At 39.6% G+C, this 25862-nt stretch overlaps 1 protein-coding gene across 3 annotated transcripts in view; it reads left to right on the plus strand.

Annotated features, from left to right (window-relative positions):
• Positions 1 to 25598, plus strand: part of NEMF (nuclear export mediator factor) — a 69832-nt gene extending 44234 nt beyond the window's left edge. For all 3 annotated transcript variants that reach the window (XM_050796870.1, XM_050796872.1, XM_050796871.1), the window contains 15 exons: positions 3416 to 3528; positions 6261 to 6318; positions 6825 to 6883; positions 6979 to 7099; positions 8560 to 8839; positions 9567 to 9609; positions 9734 to 9783; positions 13309 to 13462; positions 19790 to 19867; positions 19980 to 20177; positions 22659 to 22691; positions 24389 to 24489; positions 24574 to 24617; positions 24707 to 24786; positions 24998 to 25598. In XM_050796870.1, coding sequence (XP_050652827.1) covers positions 3416 to 3528; positions 6261 to 6318; positions 6825 to 6883; positions 6979 to 7099; positions 8560 to 8839; positions 9567 to 9609; positions 9734 to 9783; positions 13309 to 13462; positions 19790 to 19867; positions 19980 to 20177; positions 22659 to 22691; positions 24389 to 24489; positions 24574 to 24617; positions 24707 to 24786; positions 24998 to 25075 — 1490 coding nt within the window. In that variant the 3' untranslated portion in view covers positions 25076 to 25598. The remainder of the gene's footprint in view (positions 1 to 3415; positions 3529 to 6260; positions 6319 to 6824; positions 6884 to 6978; positions 7100 to 8559; positions 8840 to 9566; positions 9610 to 9733; positions 9784 to 13308; positions 13463 to 19789; positions 19868 to 19979; positions 20178 to 22658; positions 22692 to 24388; positions 24490 to 24573; positions 24618 to 24706; positions 24787 to 24997) is intronic.
• The last annotated feature ends 264 nt before the right edge of the window (positions 25599 to 25862 follow it).

Here is a 25862-nt window from a genome sequence, read left to right on the forward strand (position 1 = left end):
TTCCTCCATGTCTCTTCATGGCTTGATAGCTCATTTCTTTTTATCCCTGAGTAATATTCAGTTGTCTGGATGAACCACAGTTTATCCATTAATCTACTGAATTTGGTTGCTTCCAAGTTTTGGCAATATGAATAAAGCTACTGTAAACATCTGCGTAGGTTTTTGTATGGATATAAGTTTTCAGTTCATTTTGATAAATACCGAACATCAAGATTGTTCAATCACATGGTAAGAGTATTTTTAGTTTTTTTTTTGAGATGGAGTCTCACTCTGTCGCCCAGGCTGGAGTGCAGTGGTGTGATCTCGGCTCACTGCAAGCTCTGCCTCCTGGGTTCATGCCATTCTCCTACTTCAGCCTTCTGAGTAGCTGGGGACTACAGGCGCCCGCCACCAGGCTGGCTAATTTTTTGTATTTTTAGTAGAGACAGGGTTTCACTGTGTTAGCCAGGATGCTCTCGATCCTGTGATCCACCTGTCTCGGCCTCCCAAAATGCTGGGATTACACGCATGAGCCACCGCACCCAGCCATATTTTTAGTTTTGTAAGAAACCACCAGACTGTCTTCTAAAGTGGCTGTATCCTTTTACATCACCACCAGCAATGGGAGTTCCTGTTGTTCCACTGCCACCAGAATTTAGTGTTGTCAGTGTTTTGGATTTTGGCCGTTATCATTGATGCATAGTGTATTTCAGTGTTGTTGTAATTTGCATTTCCTTAATGACTTATTAGATATCCATATGTATATCTTTGATGTAGTGTCTGTTAAAAGTGGCCTAGTTTTTAATTGGGCTGTTTGTGTTTTTACTGTTGAGTTCTAAGAGTTTTTTGTATATTTTAGATAACAGTCTTTCATCTGCTATGTCTTTTGCAAATATTTTCTGCCAGTCTGTGGCTTAGCTTTTTAACGGTAGTGTGGACTACTAGATATCGACATGCAAAAGATTGAGGATAGACCTGTTCATCACACTATTTATAAAAATTAACTTAAAATGCATCCAAGACCTAAATTTAAAAGCCAGAAGTATAAAGCTGCTAGAAGAAAACAAGGCATAAATTTTCATGATCTTGTATCATGCAGTAATTTCTTAGATATGATACCAGAATCATAAGTAATCAAACAAAAAACAGATAAGTTAGACATGAAATTAAAAACCTTAATTCAGCCTGGACACGGTGGCTCACGCCTGTAATCCCAGCACTTTGGAAGGCCGAGGCAGGTGGATCACCTGAGGTCAAGAGTTCAAGACCAGCCTGGCCAACATGGTGAAACCCTGTCTCAACTAAAAAATATGAAAAATTAGCCTGGCATGGTGGCAGGCATCTGTAATCCAAGCTACTTGGGAGGCTGAGGCAGGAGAATCGCTTGAACCCAGGAGGCGGAGATTGCAGTGAGCTGAGATGGCATCATTGCATTCCAGCCTGGGCAATGAGCGAAATTCTGTCTCAAAAAATACAATAAATAAATAAAACCTTAATCCAAAGAACATTATCAAGAAAGTTAAACGACAACCCACAGAATAAGAGAACATATTTGCAAATCATTTATCTGATGAGACTAGTATCCAAATAATTCTTAAGTTTCAACAATAGAAAGAGAAGTAACCCAGCTGAAAAATGAGCAAGAGATTTGTATGGATATTTCTGCAAAGATATGTGAATGGCCAACAATCACATGGAACAATTCTCAGTATCATCAGTCATTAGGAAAATTTAAATCAAAATCACAAGATACCAGTCAGGCGCTGTGGCTCATGCATGTAATCCCAGCACTTTGGGAGGCAGAGGCAGGTAGATCATTGAGGTCAGGAGTTTGAGACCAGCCTGGCCAGTATAGTGAAACCCATCTCTAGTAAAAAAAAAAAAAAAAAAAATATATATATATATATATATATAAATAAAATTAGCCGGGTGTAGTGGCACACGCCTGTAATCCCAGCTACTCAGGAGGCTGAGGCAGGAGAATCGCTTGAACCCAGGTGGCGGAGGTTGCAGTGAGCTGAGATCACGCCAGTGCACTCCAGCCAGGGCGAAAAGAGCACGACTCCGTCTCAAAAAAACACAAGATACCACTTTATACCCACTAACACGTGTTGGTGATGATGGTGGAGAAAATAGAATACTGCTATGGGAAATGGTTTGGCAGTTGCAAAAAATGTAAAACATAATTGACCCTGCAATTCCTCTCTTAGGTATATACCCAAGATAAGCAAAGGTATGTGTCCATACAAAACTTGTTTGCAGATACTGATAGCAGCATTATTTATAATAGCCAAGAAATGGAAACAATTCATATGTCATTCAATTAATGAATAAACAAAATGTGGTATATCCATATAATGGAATATTATTCAGGCTTACAAAGAACAGAAGTACTTATATGTGCTTTTAACATGGAATGACCTTGAAAAACATTAAGCTAAGTGAAAGAAGCCAAACCTAAAATGCTATGTATGATTACATTTGTATAAAACGTCCAAATTAGGCAAAACCATAGAGACAGAAAATAGATTAGTAATTGCCAGGGACTGGGTACAGAGGAGAAAATGGGGAGTGGCTGCTAGTGAATATAGGGTTTCTTTTCTGGGATGATGAAAATGTTCTGGAATTAAATAGTGTTGATGGTCATGGTCACACAGCATTATGAATATACAAAAAGCCATTGAATTGTGCACTTTAAAGGGGTGAATTTTATGGCAGGTGAATTATACCCCAATTTAAAAATATTTGAAATCTAACCATAAGGGACATATTATTCATGTATGCTCTTCATGTTCATGATTCCGCCAATCTATTTTAATTTTGGAAGTCTTCAAACTTTAAATGGATTTCTCTAAATTATCTTTTCTGGAGTGAAGTTAGAATTATTGATGTGAGAGGATATTTCTTCTCTGACATGTTTTATTTACGTAGGTCATTTAAAAGCTTGCTCTGTAAATAGCAATATTAAAAATATATTTTTAGTAACTTTTTATAATGATGAAGTAAAAATGTATTAGTATTTAAGATATATGATTGACTGGCCGGATGCGGTGGCTTATGCCTGTAATCCCAGCATTCTGGAAGGCTGAGGTGGGTGGATCATGAGGTCAGGAGTTCAAGACCAGCCTGGCCAAGATGGTGAAACCCCGTCTCTACTAAAGATACAAACATTTAGTGGGGAATGGTGGCGGGCGCCTGTAATTGCAGCTACTCAGTAGGCTGAGGCAGAGAATTGCTTGAACCCAGGAGGTGGAGGTTGCAGTGAGCTGAGATTGTGCCACTGCACTCCAGCCTGAGTGACAGAGCAAGACTCTGTCTCAAAAAAAAAAAAAAAAAAAAAATATATGATTGACCCTGTCATGCAGCATGTAATTTTCATCTTTCTCTGGAGAAAGTCCATACTTTGGTATTGAAACATTATGCATTGTTATTCCAGGAGAACCCATCCCCCCACGGACCTTGACTGAAGCTGGCACAATGGCACTTTGCTACAGTGCTGCTTGGGATGCACGAGTTATCACTAGTGCTTGGTGGGTGTACCATCATCAGGTAATAAGGGCTCTTGTCCTTTTTCTTATTAAGAGCTACTGTGTGTCAAATTTTGAGAGTATAGAAGTAAATAAAGCAGACAAGGCTCTAATAGAGCTAACATTTTTTTGGTAGAGGAAAATATGTACATAATGTCAGGTAATAAGTGCCATAAAATATGTATTTTTTAAAGTATGACAGGGGATAGAGAGTGATAGGGGATACCATTTTGGATGAAGTATTGGGGAAACCTTTCTAGGAAGGTAGGCTTTGACCAGAGAGGTAAATGAAGAGAGAGTGATCCATACAGTTATACAGGATAAAGAGTATTCCAGTTATTATTGATTATTATTGGCATACTGACCTAAAAGGCCTTTCTCCTGTTCATCTTTGTTGGAATATTCTGAATTCTCTTGGGCCCTTCCAGAAAAGTAGGCATATCCTCATTTGTTTTTAGTAATTGCCCTTCTTGGTGGTTAATGATGTTGTTGGGTTTTTTTTTTTTGCTTTTTTTTTTTTTTTTGTAGAGATGGGGTTTCACCATGTTGGCCAGGCTGGTCTCGATTTCCTGACCTCAAGTGATCCTCTTGCCTCAGCCTCCCAAAGTGCTGGGATTACAGGTGTAAGCCATGGTGCCTGGCCAGTGCTGTTTAGTTTGGTGATACTTCATTCCATATTTGACCTCACATTGCTATTGATTTCTTATCATACTTTTGAGAATTATAATTGATGATGATGTACTTTTATAAGTTCATAAAGCTGTACAGTAGGATAAAAAGAGTTCAGTTTCATTATACTTCCTTAGATTTGGTTTCATTTTTGTATCTTTTTATATTTATTATATGCTGTGCTGTGATATTGTCATTATAGGGGGATTATAAATTGCTACCTCAGTGCTGTTATAAAAGTGGTTTTAATTCTTTTATTAAGAAATTTTTTAGAATGAAATTTAGTGTGTTTTTAATCCCTTGCTGGTTTTTTGTGTTTGTTTTGTTTGTTTTGAGATGGAGTCTTGCTCTGTTGCCCAGGCTCGAGTGCAGTGGTGCAATTTCAGCTCACTGCAGCCTCCGCCTCATGAGTTCAAGCGATTCTCCTGCCTCTGCCTCCTGAGTAGCTGGGACTACAGGAGTGTGCCACCACACCTGGCTACTTTTTCTGTTTTTGTAGAGATGGGGTTTGGCCATGTTGGCCAGGCCAGGTCTCAAACTCCTGGCCTCAAGTGAACTCCTTCCGCCTCCCAAAGTGCTGGGATTACAGGTGTGAGCTAGCACACTTGGCCCCTTGCTATTTTAATAACTATGACTAATAAAGATACTCTGAAGATTTGGGGGTTTCAAAGATTTATAATTTTTTATTTATTTATATATATATTTTTGAGATGGAGTGTTGCTCTGTCACCCAGGCTAGAATGCAGTGGCATGATCTCGGCTCACTGCAACCTCCGCCTCCTGGGTTCAAGCAGTTCTCTGCCTCAGCCTCCTGAGTAACTGGGATTATAGGTACCTGCCACCACGCCTGGCTAATTTTTGTGTTTTTAATAGGGACAGGGTTTCACTGTCTTAGCCAGGCTGGTCTTGAACTCGTGACCTCATGATCCACCTGCCTTGGCTTCCCAGAGTGCTGGGATTACAGGCGTGAGCTACCACGCCTGGCCCCAAAATTTTTTTAAATTATGGGATAAGTTTACTCACTTTCTGTTTGCCGAAATAGGATATATTTTTAAAAATTTTCCTATAATCTTTATTTCATATAGTGAAAAGTTACTTTTGCCTCATGCCTGTAATCCCAGCACTTTGGGAGGCCAAGGTGGGCAGATCATAAAGTCAGGAGTTTGAGGCCAGCCTGGCCAGTATGGTGAAACCCCACCTCTACTAAAAAAATACAAAAATTAGCCGGGCGTGGTGGTGCGTGCTTGTAGTCCCAGCTACTTGGGAGGCTGAGGCAGGAGAATCGCTGGAACCTGGGAGGCTGAGATTGCAGTGAGCCAAGATTGGGCCACTGCACTCCAGCCTGGGTGACAGTGCGAGACTCCGTCTCAAAAAAAAGAGAAAAAAAAACTTTATTATCAAAAACAGTATCTTAGACAAGGATTTTATTTAATAAATAGAGCTTTATTTTAATAAACATAGCTTTATGATAAGCTCATTGACCTAGCATTAGTTTTCTCATTACATCTCACGCTGGAAGAGATGAGTGGACCAGTTCTGCTGTCGTCCATGGCATTTGAAAATTATTGCCGGGCATGGTGGCTCACGCCTGTAATCCCAGCACTTTGGGAGGCTGAGGCAGGTGGATCACGAGGTTAGGAGTTCAAGACCAGCCTGGCCAACATAGTGAAAGCCCGTTTCTACTAAAAATACACAAATCAGCCGGGCATGGTGGCGGGTGCCTGTAGTCCCAGCTACTCAGGAGGCTGAGGCAGGAGAATCGCTTGAACCCAGGAGGTAGAGGTTGCAGTGAGCTGAGATTGTGCCACTGCACTTCAGCTTGGGCAACAGAGTGAGACTTCGTCTCAAAAGAAAAAAGAAAGAAAATGATTGATGTTGTGGATTCTTTGTTTTTCTTTGTTACTTCCAGAGGCTTATCTGTCATGAAAGGGCTATCTTTCCCTTCAGTATTGAGAATTTATACGAAATTACAAACTTTTCAGGAGACAGTGTGGCTTACTTGACTCTGACTTTACTTTCTCAAGTGGAAAAAGAAAACCGGAGTATTTTTAAAATAAGAATACAATGTATTATTGTGTTCTTCAGGTATCTAAAACAGCACCAACTGGAGAATATTTGACAACAGGAAGCTTCATGATAAGAGGTAATGTCTTGACAGGAAAAATATCCCTAGACTTGTCAATAGATTATGGAGACAGGTTTGAGGACAGTTTACAGATACTCTTAGAACAGAAACTAATTACTCGGATTTCTTATATAAAGTCTGCTATGAAGTAAAGAAATTTTTGCCTTGGTGGGACAAGTTTAGTGTTTGTCATATCTTCATGTATATTTTTTTTGAGGGCAGTGCACTTTCGTGTAGTTTAGTTATAAGGTTAAGAAAGTATAGCCTGAACTTATTTCTGAAAATAGAATATTCAGGGTCTGACTGACCCAGAATATCAGAGCAAGCATGTATTTTTTTTCTTCTTAATAACTGTTCCTATACATACTGCCCAGTTCTATAAATGGGAAATGTTATTCATGACATAGTAAAAGACAAAATGGATATGACCATTCCTGTCATCTGACACTAATTTTTTTTTGTTTTGTAAGCAAAAAGTGGAGAAACCTGATTTTTAAAGCATTAATGTACGTTATCTTTTGTAGGAAAAAAGAATTTTCTTCCTCCCTCATATCTAATGATGGGGTTTAGCTTCCTTTTTAAGGTACTCTTCAGCTTCTTGGTTATTTATTTATTTTTTTCCTGATTTTCATTAGTCTTGTTTAAAGCTCCATCACTGACAAATAACTATTTCTTTAGGTAGATGAGTCTTGTGTTTGGAGACATCGGGGTGAACGAAAAGTCAGAGTACAGGATGAAGACATGGAGACACTGGCAAGTTGCACAGGCGAACTCATATCAGAAGAAATGGAACAATTAGGTAGTTTATAGATTTTAAGAAATTAGTTTGTGATGTTTTTTGTTACCAAGTTTTGCTTCTAAATCCTTAGAAGATCATGTCTCTTTTGGGATAATCTAAATTTCAAAAAAAAAAACCCAAAGTACTTGCTGTTTTACTGAATTTTGTTTTTGGAAATGCTAAATATACTTATTCTAGTGAATTTAAAAGTATTTATCAGGCCGGGCGTTGTGGCTCATGCTGTAATCCCAGCACTTTTGGGAGTCCGAGGCAGGTGGATTGCTTGAGCTCAGGAGTTTGAGACCAGCTCCTGGGCTGGGACAACCCAAGGACGAGCCTGGGCAACATGGCAAAACCCCATCTCTACCAAAAAAATCAGCGCCTCTAGTCCCAGCTACTGAAGAGGCTGAGGTGGGAGGCTTGAACCTGGGAGGCAAAATATTTGTTTCAAGTAGAGAGTAATTATAATTGCTAGAATAAATTTACCTGCCTACCTAAAGGAACTACGGAAAATATTTCCACTAAACTATTTTGTAGTTACTCTCTCTGCCAAGGTCATTCCTTTTTACAGGTAATATTGCATTGTTTCATTTACTATTACTGTTGTGCTGTAAGATTCTATTGATTGAGGCTCACCATTTCCCTGGGACTGTATAAAGTGCCTTATTTACATTCTTTTCTTTTTTTTTTTTAATCCCTGAGACGGAGTTTCAGTCTGTTGCCAGACTAGAGTGTAGTGGCGCGATCTTGGCTCACTGCAACCTCTGCTGCCCAGGTTCAAACAATTCTTCTGCCTCAGCCTCCTGAGTAGCTGGGATTACAGGCACCTGCCACCACGCCTGGCTAATTTTTGTATTTTTAGTAGACGGGGTTTCACCATCTTGGCCAGGCTGGTCTTGAGCTCCTGACCTCGTGATCCACCCACCTCGGCCTCCCAAAGTGCTGGGATTACAGGCGTGAGCCACTGCACCTGGCCTATTTACATTATTTTCTATTCTTGTAACCATCCTTGTCAGATGAGTGGTGGCATGTCATTTTGCAGGTGAGGCAGTAGACCCTATTACTACTATTAGTTCCTTTGCAAAAGAATGAGCACCTGTTATGTGTGTTATATAATATGTATTTAAGTTTTATGTGCAAATTATAATAAAAGCAGCAAAAGTTATACAACTAATTTTGCTGTCTTGCTTTTTGGAAATACTCAACTAAGGCAAAGTTGTGGTTTTGTATGTTGAAAGGGTAGCAATGTCCAAGAAATTTATTGTGGTAAAGGATCTTGGAGATCATTTAGTTCAACCTATTCATGATACAGGTTATTCTTTTGTCTAAGAGTACCCTTTGGGAACGATCAGGCATTTTTCTGGTGATTTTTTGGAGAAATATGGGAGAAACAGTCAGTGGAATATTTTTATGACGTTTTCAGGAAATGACCTGGCATGGTTGGTAGTCCCACACTGACTTTCCTTATGGTAATTCTACAGATGGAGGTGACACTAGCAGTGATGAGGATAAAGAGGAACATGAAACTCCTCCTGTAGAAGTAGAACTCATGACTCAGGTTAACCAAGAGGATATCACTGTTCAGAGTGGTAGAGATGAACTGAATGAGGAGCTCATTCAGGAAGAAAGCTCTGAAGATGAAGGAGAATATGAAGAGGTTAGAAAAGATCAGGATCCTGTTGGTGAAATGAAGGATGAAGGGGAAGAGACATTCAATTATCCTGATACTACCATTGACTTGTCCCACCTTCAACCCCAAAGGTAATTAAAAAATAAAATTTTACATATTATTGTGTAAGCCGAGAATGATGATGAGGTGTAATCCTTACCAAGAAAATACCAAGATTGACATCAGTACTTTTACCCTCCATTGTTTTACTGCTTTTTCACCATTTGATTGGGTCTCTCTGCAAAGGAATTCCCAGGACCAGGGTAGAAAAATACAGTGCATTTAGAGTGGCCAAACTAGATCCAAAGAGAAACAACTAAATGGTTATAAATGCTAAAAACATAACAAAGGCAGTTCCATCAAAGAAATGTGTTTTAGTTTACATAATGTTTTACAGATCATCAGGTAAATAGTCCACAGTTATAAATGCACAATTAACGATGTAATTCAGAACAGTCTAGGAGTCAGACAGACCAGTGTTGGGTCTTAGGGTGTGTCCTTGGTAAAGTTACTTTGTGCTTAAGCTTCAGTTTCCTTCTTGGTGAAACAGAATGGTATCCCTTTCATGGGGATTTATGCATGTATACCACCTGGCAGTGCCTGACACACAGTAAGTTTTCAGTACACGTCACCTATTTTAAAATGTATATGGAAGTGTGGAGAGAGGAGCAATTTGGTTGTATGTTTTTCTCACTTTACCAAATGTGAAAATCTGTTGGATTGCCAGTACTTAAGAGTATGGTGTGGGAACATCTGGGGGCTTTGTAAATGAGTGTCTTTTACAGGCTGGTAGAGACTCCGTTCTGTTTATTTTCATAGGTCCCTCCAGAAATTGGCTTCAAAAGAGGAATCTTCTAATTCTGTAAGCCATTTTCAGTTTTATGAAGAACATCCTATTCTCAAGGAATCATTTTCTACTTTTTAATACTTTTCAAAAAAATTAATAATAGTGATGTTTGCATTTGCCTGTTTTTTTGTTTTAATAGAGTGACAGTAAATCACAGAGCCGGAGACATTTGTCAGCCAAGGAAAGAAGGTAAACACATCTGTGTTATCTAACTAAAAAGCATGATTTTCTTTTTTTCTTTAATTGATAGCTCAGCTACCACAGATTACTTAGCTGTTTAAAGACTTCCTTCATTAAATTGACCAAGATTTAGCAGAAATTTTTCGTTGTTAATATTAAGCTCTAATACATTTTTCTGTTTAAGGGCCCTAATCTGTCACTGTAATCAATGAAATAGACCTAGTAGGGTAAGTCCTCACTTAACATTTTCTTTTCTTTTTTTTTGTTTTTTTTTTTTTGAGACAGGGTCTCGCTTTGTTGCCCAGGCTTGAGTGCTAAAGGTGCAGTTGTGGCTCACTACAGCCTCAAACTCCCAGGCTCAGGCAGTCTCCTGCTTCAGCCTCCCAAGTAGCTGTAGTGGCACATGCCACTACAAATATGTTTATATTTTTTGTAGAGATGGGGTTTCATCATGTTGCCCAGGCTGGTCTTGAACTCCTGGGCTCAAGTGATCCTCCCACCGTGGCTGCCCAAAGTGCTGGGATTACAGGCATGAACCATTGACGCCCGGCCTTCACTTAACATTTTCTTTTTTTTTTTTTGAGATGGAGTCTCACTCTGTCGCCCAGGCTGGAGTGCAGTGGCGCGATCTTAGCTCACTACAAGCCCCATCTCCCGGGTTCACGCCATTCTCCTGCCTCAGCCTCCCAAGTTGCTGGGACTACAGGCACCGGCCACCATGCCCGGCTAATTTTTTGTATTTTTAGTAGAGATGGGGTTTCACCGTGTTAGCCAGGATGGTCTCGATCTTCTGACCTTGTAATCCAACCGCCTCGGCCTCCCAAAGTGCTAGAATTACAGGCGTGAGCCACTGCGCCCAGCCCACTTAACATTTTCAGTACGTTCTTGGAAACTTGGACTTAAGAGAAACAATGTGTAATGAAACCAATTTTGCCATGGGCTAATTGATATAAACAGGAGTTAAGTTCCTCTGGCATATTTTTGGTCACAAAACTATCACAAAACTTGTAAATAAAGACTGAAAACACTTATAATACTAAACATTAAAATAAATATAAACTGTACATATATTTAAGAAAGATTAATGAAAGCAAGCACGATAATTATTTACCCAATTTTTGGTAAATCAATGAGTGATGGTAGTTGTGGTAGTGGGTTAAATCAAGGACTATTTGCAAAGTGAAAATTGTAGAGTACCTCCTACTACCATGAGGTTCAAAAACAAAAATATGGCACGTTCTTTAAGCACTTTCATACTACATTGTTTATTGTACATTTGTATGACTATTGTTTAGTTTATGAATTTTTGACAATCATTTATATTGTCATTCATTCATTCATTCATTTTTCAACCGCTTATTCCAGTTAAGGGTCATTGGTGGCAAGAGCCTATCCTGGCAAATCAGGGCAACAGGCCAGAACCAACCCAGAACAGGATGTCATTCCATTGCAGGGCACTCATTCATGCTGGGATAATTTAGACACGCCAGTTAACCTAACATGCGCATTTTGGGATGTGAGAGAAAACCTGAGTACCTGGTGAAAACCCACACAGACATGGGGAAAACATGTAGACTCTGCACAGATGGTGGCCATGGCCAGGAATCAATTTTGTTTTTCATTCTCATCAAAGTTATAACAATGATGTTGAATTAAATTATGTTATTTGAGGACTTGCTCTAATAAGACAGAGCTTTTACTACATAAACATGTACAATAATGATTTCAGTGTATTACATAGACTAGTTCTAGGGTAATATTGTCAGGAATAAATAGGAATACCTGAAATTAGGAAAGTTTTACATAAGGCAGAAGACTTGATTTTTTATTTTTTATTTTTTTTTGAGATGGAGTCTCGCTCTGTGGCCCAGGCTGGAGTGCAGTGGCGTGATCTTGGCTCACTGCAAGCTCTGCCTCCCAGGTTCACACTATTCTCCTGCCTCAGCCTCCCGAGTAGCTGGGACTACAGGCGCCTGCCACCACGCCTGGCTAATTTTGTTTTTGTATTTTTAGTAGAGATGGGGTTTCACCATGTTAGCCAGGATGGTCTCGATCTTCTGACCTCGTGATCTGCCCGCCTCAGCCTCCCAAAGTGCTGGATTACAGACGTGAGCCACCATGCCAGGCCAATTTTTTTTTTTTTTTTTTTTATTAGCAGGTCTCAGGAAGCAAGTAGAAGCAAGGCAAGGGCAGAAGGGAAGGAAACGACTACTGTAGGGTGGGAAAGACTAAGACAACTAAAGCATTCCAGGAAGAGGCCCTAAATCGGAATGGACAGTAAAGCCTTTTCATTTGAGAAAGATAATCATTAAACAATTACAGAGAATTCTGAGCATATAGCACTGTGCTAGATACTTACGGAGTATACAAAGAGGTAAAGTATAAAGCTCCTGCCTTAAAGAGGCTTTTGAGTCCTGGATTCAGGAAGTAGTCATAAATATGTAAATAGTATCTGAAAGTGATAAAGTAGTTCAAGAGTAAGAGATTGCTATGAGTTCAGATGTTTGGGGAAATAACATCAGAAGTACACCTTGAAAGATATGTTAGCGGTTAAGTAAGTGAAGGAGGGAGACTCCAAGGAGAATTAGCATTAACAAAGAGGAGTGCTTCTTTGGGGTAATATGCATAGTGCTTTGGGGAAATGATAAATAGACTCAGTGGGAAGGAAGAGAAAGTTTGTTTATTAAATGGTAGATGATATGATTGGAGAAGTAAATTTGAACTAAAAATGGAGTACTTAAAAGCTAAGGATTTTGGACTGTACCCTTTAAAGTGATACGAAGAGAATGTGACATAGGCAAATGATTAAGGAAGATTAAAACAGAAGTTAATGGCTGGATGTGGTGGCTCATGCCTGTAATCCCAGCACTTTGGGAGGCTGAGGCGAATAGATCACCTGAGGTCAGTTCAAGACCAGCCTGAGCAGCATGGTGAAACCCTATATCTACTAAAAATACAAAGTTAACTGGGCGTGGTGGCACAAACTCTGTCTTAAAAAAAAAGTTCAGAATATGTAGACTCTGGAAGAAGTCTGGGTGGGATGTAATGAGGACCTGAACTAAGACGTTGGCATTGGGAACAGAAAGAAGAATACCACAGTAATAAAATTTACCCTTCCTTCTTAACCTGTGTATTTTTTAATCCATTTAGTCCACCAACCAGTCAAGAAATGTTTTATTAAATGCCTAAGACCTCCCAACGCTATGTTGATACAAAGAGTACAAATCCCAGTGCCTGGCCATTAAGGTGTTCAGGGGCTAAATGTGCCTAGTGAGTAAGGATGAGTCAGGGATGACAATATGTTGAGCTTGGATGATGGAAAGAAAGATAAATCCATGAGAGATGAAAAATTTTCATCTTTTTCCTACGTGATGATTTTGAGCATCTTTGTATTTTCTAACTTGGTGATTAACAAGTGAAGCAGAAGGCATGACCATTTATATACTGTATATGTGCCCTTTCCCATGGAACTTTTTTAGGGCACTAAGAATTGAAATTCTAAGAATGAGATGTTTCCATGTCTTTTTTATTCAGGGAAATGAAAAAGAAAAAGCTTCCAAGTGACTCAGGAGATTTAGAAGTGATAGAGGGAAAGGATAAAGAAAAAGAAAGTACTGTACACATTGAAACTCATCAGAACACAAGCAAAAATGTTGCGGCTGTACAGCCAATGAAACGAGGACAAAAGGTAAACGTCAGGATGATCTATATGGTTCACAGTTAAGTTGTGAGGTTCCTTTTTAATTTTTTAAAGTTGAAGTGAAATAGAAAATGTAGGCCAAAAAATAATCCTTTGTGATATCCTTTGACTAAAAATTAGTTGAGTAGATACAGCATTTGGGGAACATAGAGATCACTACTAGAAGTTATTTAGACTTTCAAGATCATCTGCACAGAAGCTTTCATTTTATCTGGAAGAGTAATAGGAGATTATGGTTTGCCAAAGTCGCCCAGCTAGTTAAGTAGCAGAGCTGATATTTATTGAGAATTTAGCTCAGTAATTTTTCGATGTTGTTTAGAGTTCTTAGATATTTTGCTAAAAGTGGATGATGAAGAAAGAAGTACTTGTGATAGAACATACTCTTTCCACACCGCCCCCGCCAGCTCTCCCAAGATAGAGTCTTGCTCTGTCACCCATGCTGGAATGCAGTGGTGCAGTCAGGGCTCACTGCAGTAGCCTTAACTTCTAGGCTCAAGTGATCTTCCCATCTCAGTCTTCCAAGTAGCTGGGACCACACAGGTGCATGCCACCATACTCAGCTAATTCTTTTTATTTTTTGTAGCGATGGGGTCTAACTATATTGTCCAGACTGGTCTCAAACTCCCAGGCTCAAGTGATCTTCCTGCCTCACCCTCCCAAGGTGCTTGGAACTAGACGTGTGTTAGCCACCATGTCTGGTTACAATATAATACACTCTTCAAAACGCTGTAGCAGCCAGGTGCAGTGGCTCATGCCTGTAATCTCAGCACTTTGGGAGGCCAAGGCAGGTCGATCACTTGAGGCCAGGAGTTCAAGACCAGGCTATCTAATATGGTGAACCCCATCTCTACTAAATATACAAAAATTAGCCAGGCATGGTGGTACATGCCTATAGTCGCAGCTACTCAAGAGGCTGAGGCAGGAGAATTGCTTGAACCCAGGAGGCGGAGGTTGCAGTGAGCCAAGATTACGCCACTGCACTCCAGCCTGGGTGACATGGCGAGACTCTGTCTCAAAAAAAAAAAATGCTGTAGCAGTATAAAAGTGAGGGGATTATGGACTAATTTATCAGTGTACTTCTTTTAAATTTCTTTGCAATCTTTTTTTTTTTTTTTTTTTGAGACGGAGTCTCAGTCTGTCACCCAGGCTGGAGTGCAGTGGCCGGATCTCAGCTCACTGCAAGCTCCGCCTCCCGGGTTTACGCCATTCTCCTGCCTCAGCCTCCCGAGTAGCTGGAACTACAGGCGCCCGCCACCTCGCCCGGCTAGTTTTTTGTATTTTTTAGTAGAGACGGGGTTTCACTGTGTTAGCCAGGATGGTGTCGATCTCCTGACCTCATGATCCACCCACCTCGGCCTCCCAAAGTGCTGGGATTACAGGCTTGAGCCACCGCGCCCGGCCGCTATAATCTTTATAAATATGTTTTGTGATCTTTCCTTCATCCATAGAGGTCAGATTTTCCTATGCTTTTTTCCAGTGAGCTGCAAATAAATGAACATGTGCATAAGAAAGGGAAGACTCAACATAATAAAAATATAAATTCTCCTCATATATAATTTCAACATGACTTTAATCAGAATTGAGATTTTAATGCTTGATAAAATAATTCTAAATTTATTTTAAAAGGAGTAAATGCTTGAGAATAGCTAAGAAATTGAGGGATTTCCCTATGAGGTAGTAAAATAATTAACGCTAGAATTTTTACAACAGCATGTTATTAACATAGGAATAGCTAGACAGAAAAAAGTGAGACAGAATAAAATCTAGACACAGGACCACTACCTGATATTTAGCGTTTTAGTATGTGATAAAATAATATTGCAGATCATTTGAGAAGATATGAAATATTCAGAATGATGGCTAACCATGTGAAAATGGTACCACAGTGCATTGCAGGTGGAGAAAGTAAAGAACCACCAATAAAAAAACAAATGGCCAATCTGGGAAAAAAAAAAAAAAAGTGATGAAAGAAATGCTGTGTAAACCTGGGGAATTTTTTTTACCCATCATTTTAATAGATGCTACATTGTCAGTCGTTCAGTAAATGTTTGAGTGTACAACATGGGAATTCCAGTCAAAAGTCTTAACAGTGCTTCTGCCCTTTGACTCAGCAATTCCTCTTATAGGAATTTATCCTAAAAAAAAAAAAAAAATGATGGGTATGCACTGAGGACGTTGAAGTTTATATTTGTAGTAGCACAAAAACTGTAATTAATCTTAAGTGTACAACAATATGAAATAATAAATGATGCATTTTTACAATGAAATATTCTGCAGATAGGTTAAGTTTCAAGGCAAATCCTGATAGAATTTTTATTAAAATACATTAGATTTTTAGATTATTTTCTGGGGAATTGTCATTTTAACCACTTTGAGTCTTCTTATGGAAAACCATAATTGTGCAATTATAAAACTATAATTGAGCAATCTGCCCGCCTCAGCCTCCCAAAGTGTTGGGATTACAGACGTGAGCCACTGCGCCCTACCTATTTTTAAAACTTTCATTTCCTAGTTGTTACTTGCTGGTACATGGGAAGACACCATTCGTGTTGATCTAGTAATGAGCAATCTTACAGAGCACTTACTAATTTTAATACTTCATCTGTAGGCAGTCATATCGTCTGCAAATTATGGCTTTTCTTCTAGTCTTAATACCTTTTTATTTTCCCCATGTTTTTTGCATTGACTGAAAAGCAAAAGTATTGTGTTTCATAGAAGTAGTAATTGTGTATATCTGTTAATGCCATTAAAGGAGCTGTTTCTAAGATTTTATCATTGTGGGATGTTTCCTTTGGGTTGTTGTAGGATACCTTTTTGAAAGTTTTTTTTTAGTAATGATGAGCTAAATGTCTCTGAATGGTTTTTCTGTATCTGTTGGATTCTTTTTGCTTTGCTTGTTTTTTTGTTTTTGAGACAGGGTCTCACTGTCGCCCAGGCTGGAATGCAGTGGTATGGTTATGGCTCACTGCATCCTCAACCTTCTGGGCCCAAACCGTCTTTCTACCTCAGCTTCCCAAACAGCTGGGACCACAGGCGTGTGCCACTATGCCTGGCTAATTTTTCCTTTTATTATTTTTAGAGACAGGGTCTTCCTATTTGCCCAGGCTGGTCTCTAACTCCTAGGTTCAAGTTATCCTCATGCTTGGTCTCTGAAAGTGCTAAAGTTACAGGCATGAGCCACCATGCCCAGCCTATTGCATTATTTTCTCTATTAATCAGTCAGTATGGTATATTACTTGAGCAGAATCTATTAATTGGCCTCTAATTTCTCATACTGTCTCTGCCTGGTTTTTGTGTTTACACATTATATCAGTTTCATAAAATAAGTTTAGGACCTCTCCCGCTTTTTCTGCTCTCTAGAACTTTGTATAAAATGGAGATTGTGGCCGAGCATGGTGGCTCATACCTGTAATCCCAGCACTTTGGGAGACTGAGGTGGTTGGGTCACCTGAGGTCAGGAGTTTGAAACCAGCCTGGCTAACATGGTGAAACCCCGTCTGTATTAAAAATACAAAAATTAGCCGGGTGTGGCGGGACCTGTAAGGTCCCAGCTTCTTGGAGGCTGAGGCAAGAGAATTGCTTGAGCCTAGGAGGCAGTGGTTGCAGTGAGCCGAGGTCATGCACTGCACTCTAGCCTGGAGCAAGACTCTGTCACAAAATGGAGATTGTTCCTTGAAATTGGATAGCATTTGCTTATAAAACTAGACCTAATGTTTTGGGTTTTGTGAGGAGATTTTTTTTTTTTTTTTTTTAGACTGAGTCTTGCTTTGTTGCCCAGGCTGGGATGTAGTGTTGCAATCTTGGCTCACTGCAGCCTTGACCCCCTGGGCTCAAGCAATCCTCCCACGTCAGCTTCCCTAGTAGCTGGGACCACAGATGTGTGCCACCATGCCCGGCTATTGTGAGGAGATTTTTAAGAACTATTTTCAGTTTATTTAATGACTTTAGGTTTATTCAGGTTTTCTGGGATTTTTTTTGAAGTTGGTTTTCCGAAGTTGTATTTTCTAAGAAACTCTGTTGTCATCAGGTTTTCCATTTCTCAGTCCAGTTTATTGGTAACAATAGTTTTTCTCAATTTTTTTGAGGTACAGTGTACATAATAGTAAAATGCACAAATCTTTGGCTCAGTGAATTTTTTTTTTTTTTTGGAGACAGAGTCTCGCTCTGTTGCCCAGGCTGGAGTGCAATGGCCCGATCTCGGCTCACTGCAATCTCCACCTCCCGGGTTCAAGCAATTCTCCTGCCTCAGCCTCCTGAGTAGCTGGGACTACAGGCGTGCGCCACTATACCTGGCTACTTTTTGTATTTTTAGTAGAGACAGAGTTTCACCATGTTGGCCAGGATAGTCTTGATCTCTTGACCTCGTGATCCGCCTGCCTTGGCTTCCCAAAGGGCTGGGATTACAGGCATGAGCCACCGTGTCCGGCCTCAGTGAATTTTTGTAAGCACACACATCTGTGAAACCACCACTCAGATCCAGATACTTTACTTGGAATGTTTCCAGCATCCCAGAAGGCTCATGCTTGTTTGCCAGTTTCTTTTTTTTTTTTTTTTTTTTTTTTTGAGACAGGGTCTTGCTATGTTGCCAGGCGGGAGTACAGTGGTGGTGTGATCTCAGCTCACTGGATCCTCCTCCTCCTGGGTTCAAGTGATTCTTCTGCTTCAGCCTCCTGAGTAGCTGGAACTACAGGCACATGCCACCACACCCGGCTAATTTTTGTATTTTTAATAGAGATGGGGTTTCACTTATGTTGGCCAGGATGGTCTTGCTCTTGACCTTGTGATCCACCCGCCTCGGCCTCCCAAAGTGCTGGGCTTACAGGCGTGAGCCACTGCGCCCAGCTGGAAGGCTCATGCTTGCCACTTTCTAAGAATATCCCCACATGACTTCTTGTTTTTTGAGACAGAGTTTTACTCTTGTTGCCCAGGCTGGAGTGCAATAGCATGGTCTTGACTCACTGCAACCTCTGTCTCCCAGGTGCAAGCGATTCTCCTGCCTCAGCCTTCCAAGTATCTGGGATTATAGGCATGCACCACCACGCCTGGCTGTTTTTTTTTTTTTTGTATTTTTGGTAGAGATGGTGTTTCACCATTTTGGTCAGGCTGGTCTTGAACTCCTGACCTCAGATGATCCACCCGCCCGGACCTCCCAAAGTGTTGGGATTACACGCGTGAACCACCGTGCCAGACCCTCACATGACTTTTGGATCCATAAGTATGCATTTCTGTTCATATACATATGAGTGGAATTTTCTGGGTTGTGGCATACATGTTTGGCTGTATTAGATACTGCCAGTCAGTTTTCCAGAGTACCTGTGTCAGTTTCCCACCAAGCAGTGTATGAGAGTCCAGTTACCCCCCATCCGTAGTAACACTTAGTATTGTCAGGTTTTCTTTTTTCAGTCATTTAAGTGTGTATATATGCTGATAGCTCATTTGGCTTTTATTTCATGTCCCTGATGACTAATGATATTGAGCACTTTCTCATGTTTTTTGGATCTCGAAGCACCTATTTTAAAAATTGGTTTGTCTTATCTTTCTAGTTGATGTATACGAGTTCTCTCTAATCCTGAATACAAGTCCTTTCTTGGATATATGTATTGCAAGTGCTTTTCACACTTTGGGGCTTGCTCTTTTTCACTTTTCTAATAGTCTTTTTTGATGAGTAGCATTTTAAAATTCTAATTAAGTCTGATTTATCAGTCTTCTTTTACGGCGTTTGTGTCCTGTTTAGGGAAGTCTTCACAATTTTCAAAATGTGTTATTTTGGTCCCAGCTAATACAATTAATCAAGACAAACATCTCTAGGGTGGGGCCTAGATGTTTATAGTTTAAAACCCCTAGAGTGATTTGGGGATGTAATCAGGGTAAAGAATAACTGGTTTATTTAATAAAATACAGAGTCTTGAAAGCCTCTAGAATAAGTGCCTAGCCTAGCTTTGCTGCTTTATTTCTTATTCTTCCTCCATGTGTACCCTGACTCTAACCAAATGTGATGACTTGCTATTACTATTCTCTTTCTTTTTAGACTTGCTTTTCCAATACTGTTTTACTTTATTTCTTCCTCGCAGTTCATTATGTTGTGTTAATTTATCCTTACTTCTCTGTGTATCTTCTCTCCACCCTATGGTACATTCCTTGAGGATGAGGACTTTGGTTATCCAACTTTGTAGACTTCATATTGTTTATTATAATAGTGCCTTATTCAGTAAGCATTTTTGACAGAGAATATAAAGTAACACCATTTCTTTGCAAGTATTTGTTGACATTTTTTTGCTGCTGAATATTTCCAACCAAAATCTTCTGATTTTGTAGAGTAAAATGAAAAAAATGAAAGAAAAATACAAAGACCAGGATGAAGAAGACCGTGAACTTATCATGAAATTGCTGGGGGTAAGTAACATCTAAAAACATTTTTTCTTTTGCTTTTCAAATGGGCATCTAGTCCACTGCCGGCATTCAATACATTCTTAACACTGACTAATGTTTCCTCTATGAATTAAAGTCTGCCGGTTCAAACAGAGAAGAAAAAGGGAAGAAGGGGAAGAAAGGAAAAACAAAGGATGAACCTGTGAAGAAACAGCCCCAGAAACCCAGAGGTGGACAAAGGATCTCTGACAACATTAAGAAAGAAACTCCGTTCCTTGAGGTTATAACTCATGAGTTACAAGACTTTGCTGTAGATGATCCACATGATGACAAGGTAAGGCTACTATACATGTGGGCTTCTGCTTCTTAATTAGGGTGACTAACCATCCTGGGATTCCCAGGACATGGGACTTTCAGTGCTAAAACCAAGACAAGTGGGTAACCCTATTCTTAATGGAATGTCGTCTCAGAAATATAACCTGAAAGACTAAAATTGCAATATCTTATCTAAGCATGAAATGATAGTATTGATAGCTGATAAAAATTTTGTTACAAGCCTTTAGGAAGTAATCAGTTTTATGGAGAGGCTTTGATTCTGATGGGAACTGAGTTAAATTAAGACAGAGAGGCCGGGCGCCGTGGCTCACGCCTGTATTGCCAACACTTTAGGAGGCCAAGGCAGGCGGATCACAAGGTCAGGAGATCGAGACCATCCTGGCTAACATGGTGAAACCCTGTCTCTACTAAAAAAATACAAAAATATTAGCCAGGTGTGGTGGCAAGCGCCTGTAGTCCCAGCTACTCAGGAGGCTGAGGCAGGAGAATAGCATGAACCTAGGAGGCGGAGCTTGTAGTGAGCCGAGATCGCGCCACTGCACTCCAGCCTGGGCGACAGAGTGAGACTCCGTCTCAAAAAAAAAGGAAAGAGAATTGGGATTGTCTTGAAGATGAGTAGAAAATAAATTTTCACTTTCTCTAAGCTTTTCTGTAGGAATCTATGCTATATTGTCTCATATAATGTTGAAAATGGGTACACCATTTAAGAGCCAAGTACCCTGGTTACAAAACCAGTGAGAAGTTTGTATTTTTCCAGCTAAGATGATTGCCTCATTGTTCTATTAAAAGTACAGCAAGCTCAGCCTTCTGTATATCTTCTTACATGAATATGTACATCTTCTTGCTTTTTTTTTTTTTTTTTTTTTTTTTGAGGCAGTCTTGCTCTGTTGCCCAGGCTGGAATGCAGTGGCACAATCTCGGCTCACTGCAACCTCCGCCTCCCAGATTCAAGCGATTATCCTGCCTCAGCCTTCCAAGTAGCTGGGATTACAGGCGTGCATCATCACACCTGGCTAATTTTTGCATTTTTAGTAGAGATGGGATTTCACCATGTTGGCCAGGCTGGTCTTTAACTCCTGATCTCAGGTGATCCGCCTGCCTTGGCCTCCCAAAGTGTTGGGATTACAGGCATGAGCCACATGCCCAGCCTGTTTATTTTTTAATAACTTGGTTTAAAACAGAGGCCAAATAAAAAAATTTTACTTTTGTCTCCAGCATTTTTATGTAAAGCTTGAGTTACAATTGTGTGCTCAGTTTAGTGCAGGTAATGCTTACAGGGATTCTATATTACTATTTTCTTTTTTTCCCTGATGAACAGTTGTTGTTTAGTAATACTAAAACTCATTTTGGCTCTTAAAATTTGTACATTATTCTTGTGTTCTGTAAATCCTAGACTCAAAACTGCTCACTAGAGGTGTTAATTATTAATGTTCTTTCATGAGTAGGTGCTGTGGTCTAAATGTTAGTACCCCCCACAATTCATATATGGGAACCTAAATTCCCAGTGTGATGGTATTAAGAGGTTGGGCCTTTAGGAAGTGAAGTCATGAGGGCTCTTCTGTCATGAATGAGTGCCCTTTTGCCATATGAGGACACTGCAATAAGGTGCCATCTTTTTTTAAGATGAGGTCTCCCTATGTTGCCCAGGCTGGTGTTGAACTCCTGGGCTCAAGGGATCCCCCAACCTCAGGCTCTCAAAAGTACTCGGATTACAGGTATGAGCCACCACACCCAGCCTAAGGTGCCATCTTTGAGGCAAGCCCTTATCAGACATTGAATCTGCTGGTGCCTTGATGCTGGACTTCCCAGCCTCCAGAACTGTAAGAAGTAAAATTTCTGTTTATAAATTATACAGCCTAAGGTATTCTGTTACAGCAGCGAGACAGTCGGTTATCTCCAGATAGATTTTTCTTAAGTAAGCAAACAAAATTAAGCATATTTTATGGGATATGGGAAAAATTTATCCAAAACTGTTGAACAAATATTTAAAAATAAAAGTTATGTTTACCAGAATTCTCCATTTGCTTTTCTCCTGGCAAACTTACCAACCTTAGTTGTCATTTTAAATTCTCCCTGTAACTTTTGCTGCTTTAACATATACTTTATATGAAAGTTTCAGTTCCCACCTCCTCTACCTCAGAGAACTACCCTTCTTCTCTTGAATGACATTACTTTCTTAATACACACACACACACACACCCCCACTTCAGAGTCTTAGGAAGAATACACACACACACACACACACACACACACACACACACCCCACTTCAGAGTCTTAGGAAGAATACAACCTTGAGGCCCCCTATCCTGGTTATATCACTGTTTCTTTCTCCTTATGGTTTAATGGTGAGGCCCCCTATCCTGTGGGTCAGAAATGACAGTCTGGTTATATCACTGTTTCTTTCTCCTTATGGTTTAATGGTGTGGAATTTCATTTTACATTATAGCTGACATTTTTATTTTTATATGTTCGGAACAGGAGGAGCAAGATCTGGATCAACAGGGAAATGAGGTATGATTTTATGTTGGGGTTCCTACTGCAACACTGTGATTACAATTCAGTTCCCAGAATGTTTGAAACACAACTTATTAAAACTTAAAAACTTAAGACTGCAGGTCTAGCCGGGCGCGGTGGCTCAAGCCTGTAATCCCAGCACTTTGGGAGGCCGAGGTGGGTGGATCATGAGGTCAGGAAATCGAGACCATCCTGGCTAACATGGTGAAACCCCGTCTCTACTAAAAATACAAAAAACCGGACGTGGTGGCAGCGCCTGTAGTCCCAGCTACTCGGGAGGCTGAGGCAGGGAATGGCGTGAACCCGGGAGGTGGAGCTTGTAGTGAGCCGAGATCACGCCACTGCACTATGGCCTGGGCGACACAGCGACACTCCGTCTCAAAAAAAAAAAAAAAGACTGCAGGTCAAGAAGTCAAACTTTCAGGGTCTTAATCCCACCTCTGCTGTATGTAACTGTACCAACTTGGAAACATTATTCTTTGTGCCTCAGTTTCCTTATCTGAAGAATGGGGATAATGTCCCTACCCAGGAGAGGGTTGTTTTGATAACTAATATATGTAAAGGTTATTTAGAAAAGTTTATGGCACATAGCAAACACTCAAATATCAGTTATACTTCAACACCAAGTATTCTGTCCTAAATCTATAAGTTTATTCATATTGTTAAATAAATGGGGGCAATCTCACAGGTAGCACAGCAAATAAGAACTCTAAGAAGCTCTGGGATTTCTCCTTAATAATGGGGAAGAGAGAAGGCTGTTCTAGCCTAGGGTTTCTCAGCTTTGGCACTATTAACATTAGGGGTTGGTTAATTATTTGTTGTGGGGTCTGTCCCATTCATTATAAAATGGTTAGCGACATCCTTGGCCTTTACCCACTAGATGCCAGTAGCAGCCCCTACCTCTTCCTTCTCACCCCTCATCGTGTCAACCAAAACTATCTCCAGACATTGCCCATTGTCTTCTGAGGGCAGAATCTCCCCAGGTCGAGAAATAGTAGTGTAGCCAAGGTATTAGTCCCATTTCCATATGATGGGACTTAAATCTACTTGTGGTTATTACTGCATCATTTAAATCCATAACAGGTTTCTGCAACTCAGGTAATACAATAGTTTTTTTCTTTTTTGAGACAGGGTCTCTGTCACCCAGGCTGGTGTCACTCAGTGCAGTGACAGGATCATGGCTCTCCACAACCTCTACTTCCTGGACTCAGGTGATCCGCCCCCCTCAGCCTCCCGAGTAGCTGGAACTACAGGCACCCACCACTATGCCCAGCTAATTTTTGTATTTTTTTAGAGATGGGGTTTCTCCATGTTGCCCAGGCTGGTCTTGAACTCCTGGGCTCAAGTGATCCACCCACCTCAGCCTCAGTCTTCCAGAGTCCTAGGATTACAGGTGTGAGCCACTGCTCCTGGGCCTTCTTTCTCTTAAATGGAACTGTAGGTGGTATTTTGAAAATTATTGTTCTCATTACTTATTATGCTAGGCAAAAATTAAGTAGTAAAGAATATATTTAAACATTGGTCTTCAACTCTTTGGAACTATGAAGCAGAGTTTAAGCACGACTGTTCCAGCTTAGATGGTATATGTATCAGAAAAAGATAAAAAATATGTTGAGATATTAATTCAAGTGTTTTTGCATTTTTTTTAAAGAGTGGTATAAATTGCTTTTGTAACTGTTATTTTCCCTTTTTAGGAAAACCTATTTGATTCTTTGACAGGCCAACCACATCCTGAAGATGTACTACTGTTTGCCATTCCAATATGTGCCCCTTACACCACCATGACAAACTACAAGTAAGTTACCATTAGTTGACAGAATGGCTTTTGTGAATTGTTTTGTAATGTCTATTTAGTAACACATGTAATTCCTTTTTAAAGATATAAAGTGAAACTTACTCCTGGAGTGCAGAAAAAGGGAAAAGGTATTTAAATTTGTTTTTTTGAATTATGATTTTAAACAGTTCAGTGACTTAACAGGAGTAGATTATTCTTACTTTTTTTTTATTTACAGCTGCAAAAACAGCCTTGAATAATTTCATGCATTCCAAAGAAGCAACAGCAAGAGAAAAAGACTTATTCCGCAGCGTAAAGGTAAAGTTCTCCTTCAGAAAAGGAATGTGGAGACTGAAAGTACAATTTAAAATGTTAGCAGTTTTTTGTTATTTTAGTAGAAAATGCTGTCTTATTAGAAGCAGTAATACCATTTCAGCTAAAAGTTTGGAAATGTTTTTCTTTTTTGTCATAAAAGAAACATGATTGACTATATAGGATGTGAAGATATTCAGCAATTTTCTTTTTTTAGGACACAGATTTATCAAGAAACATTCCTGGCAAAGTGAAAGTGTCTGCACCCAATCTTCTGAATGTAAAAAGGAAATAGCTGAAATGAAATTCTAAAATATTTGAGAAGAGCCAATTTTATAGCCTTTTGGAAGTTCAAAGATGAAAACACCATGTATCAGGACTTCTGCATTATAAAAATGAACTAAACATTGCCTTGCTCTATTCACCAAAAGGACTTAATTCTTGTTTTTTTCCCAGTTTTATATAGAGGAAACACTGTCTATGATAGGATTTCCTAAAGTATTTGTGGATAGTTAAATGCTAATTATATACATCTGTAATTATTCTACATTTTCTTGACATTTGGGAGGTTAATACCAAGTATTCATTTCATGATGTAAAGAAACTGAACAGTGAAGTGGCTTGATTGCTTAGACTACTGACTTGTTAAGTCTACTGTATATAACATCTAATATATATATTACGGGCCAGCCACAGGGGTGTATTTAGGATTGTGTCTTGAAAACTAAGTATTGGAGTGGATTTTCTTCTGCTTTCATCTATACTTGTCAAAAAATATATTAGACCAAAATGTAAAATGTAAGTAATAATTCTCATGACTCAGCTTAGTAAGTCCTAGAAGAAATTGGTGTTAATCATTTCTATTCATTTGTAGACCTTCAGGTTTGATCTTACTTTTTTCCTTGTAGTCTCATTCAGTTCTGTACCATTTTAATTTCCACCTTTACTAATTAGTTACCAATATAGCACGTTACAGAGCATCTTAACCTATAATACCAGAAGTGCATTTTAAGGCTTACCACTAAAGACTCTGACCCACTTTTCCTGTCTCTTAACAGAATGGAAAATGAAATCATTATTTC

Source organism: Macaca thibetana, chromosome 7 (assembly GCF_024542745.1).
Source record: "Macaca thibetana thibetana isolate TM-01 chromosome 7, ASM2454274v1, whole genome shotgun sequence".
Taxonomy (NCBI): domain Eukaryota; kingdom Metazoa; phylum Chordata; class Mammalia; order Primates; family Cercopithecidae; genus Macaca; species Macaca thibetana.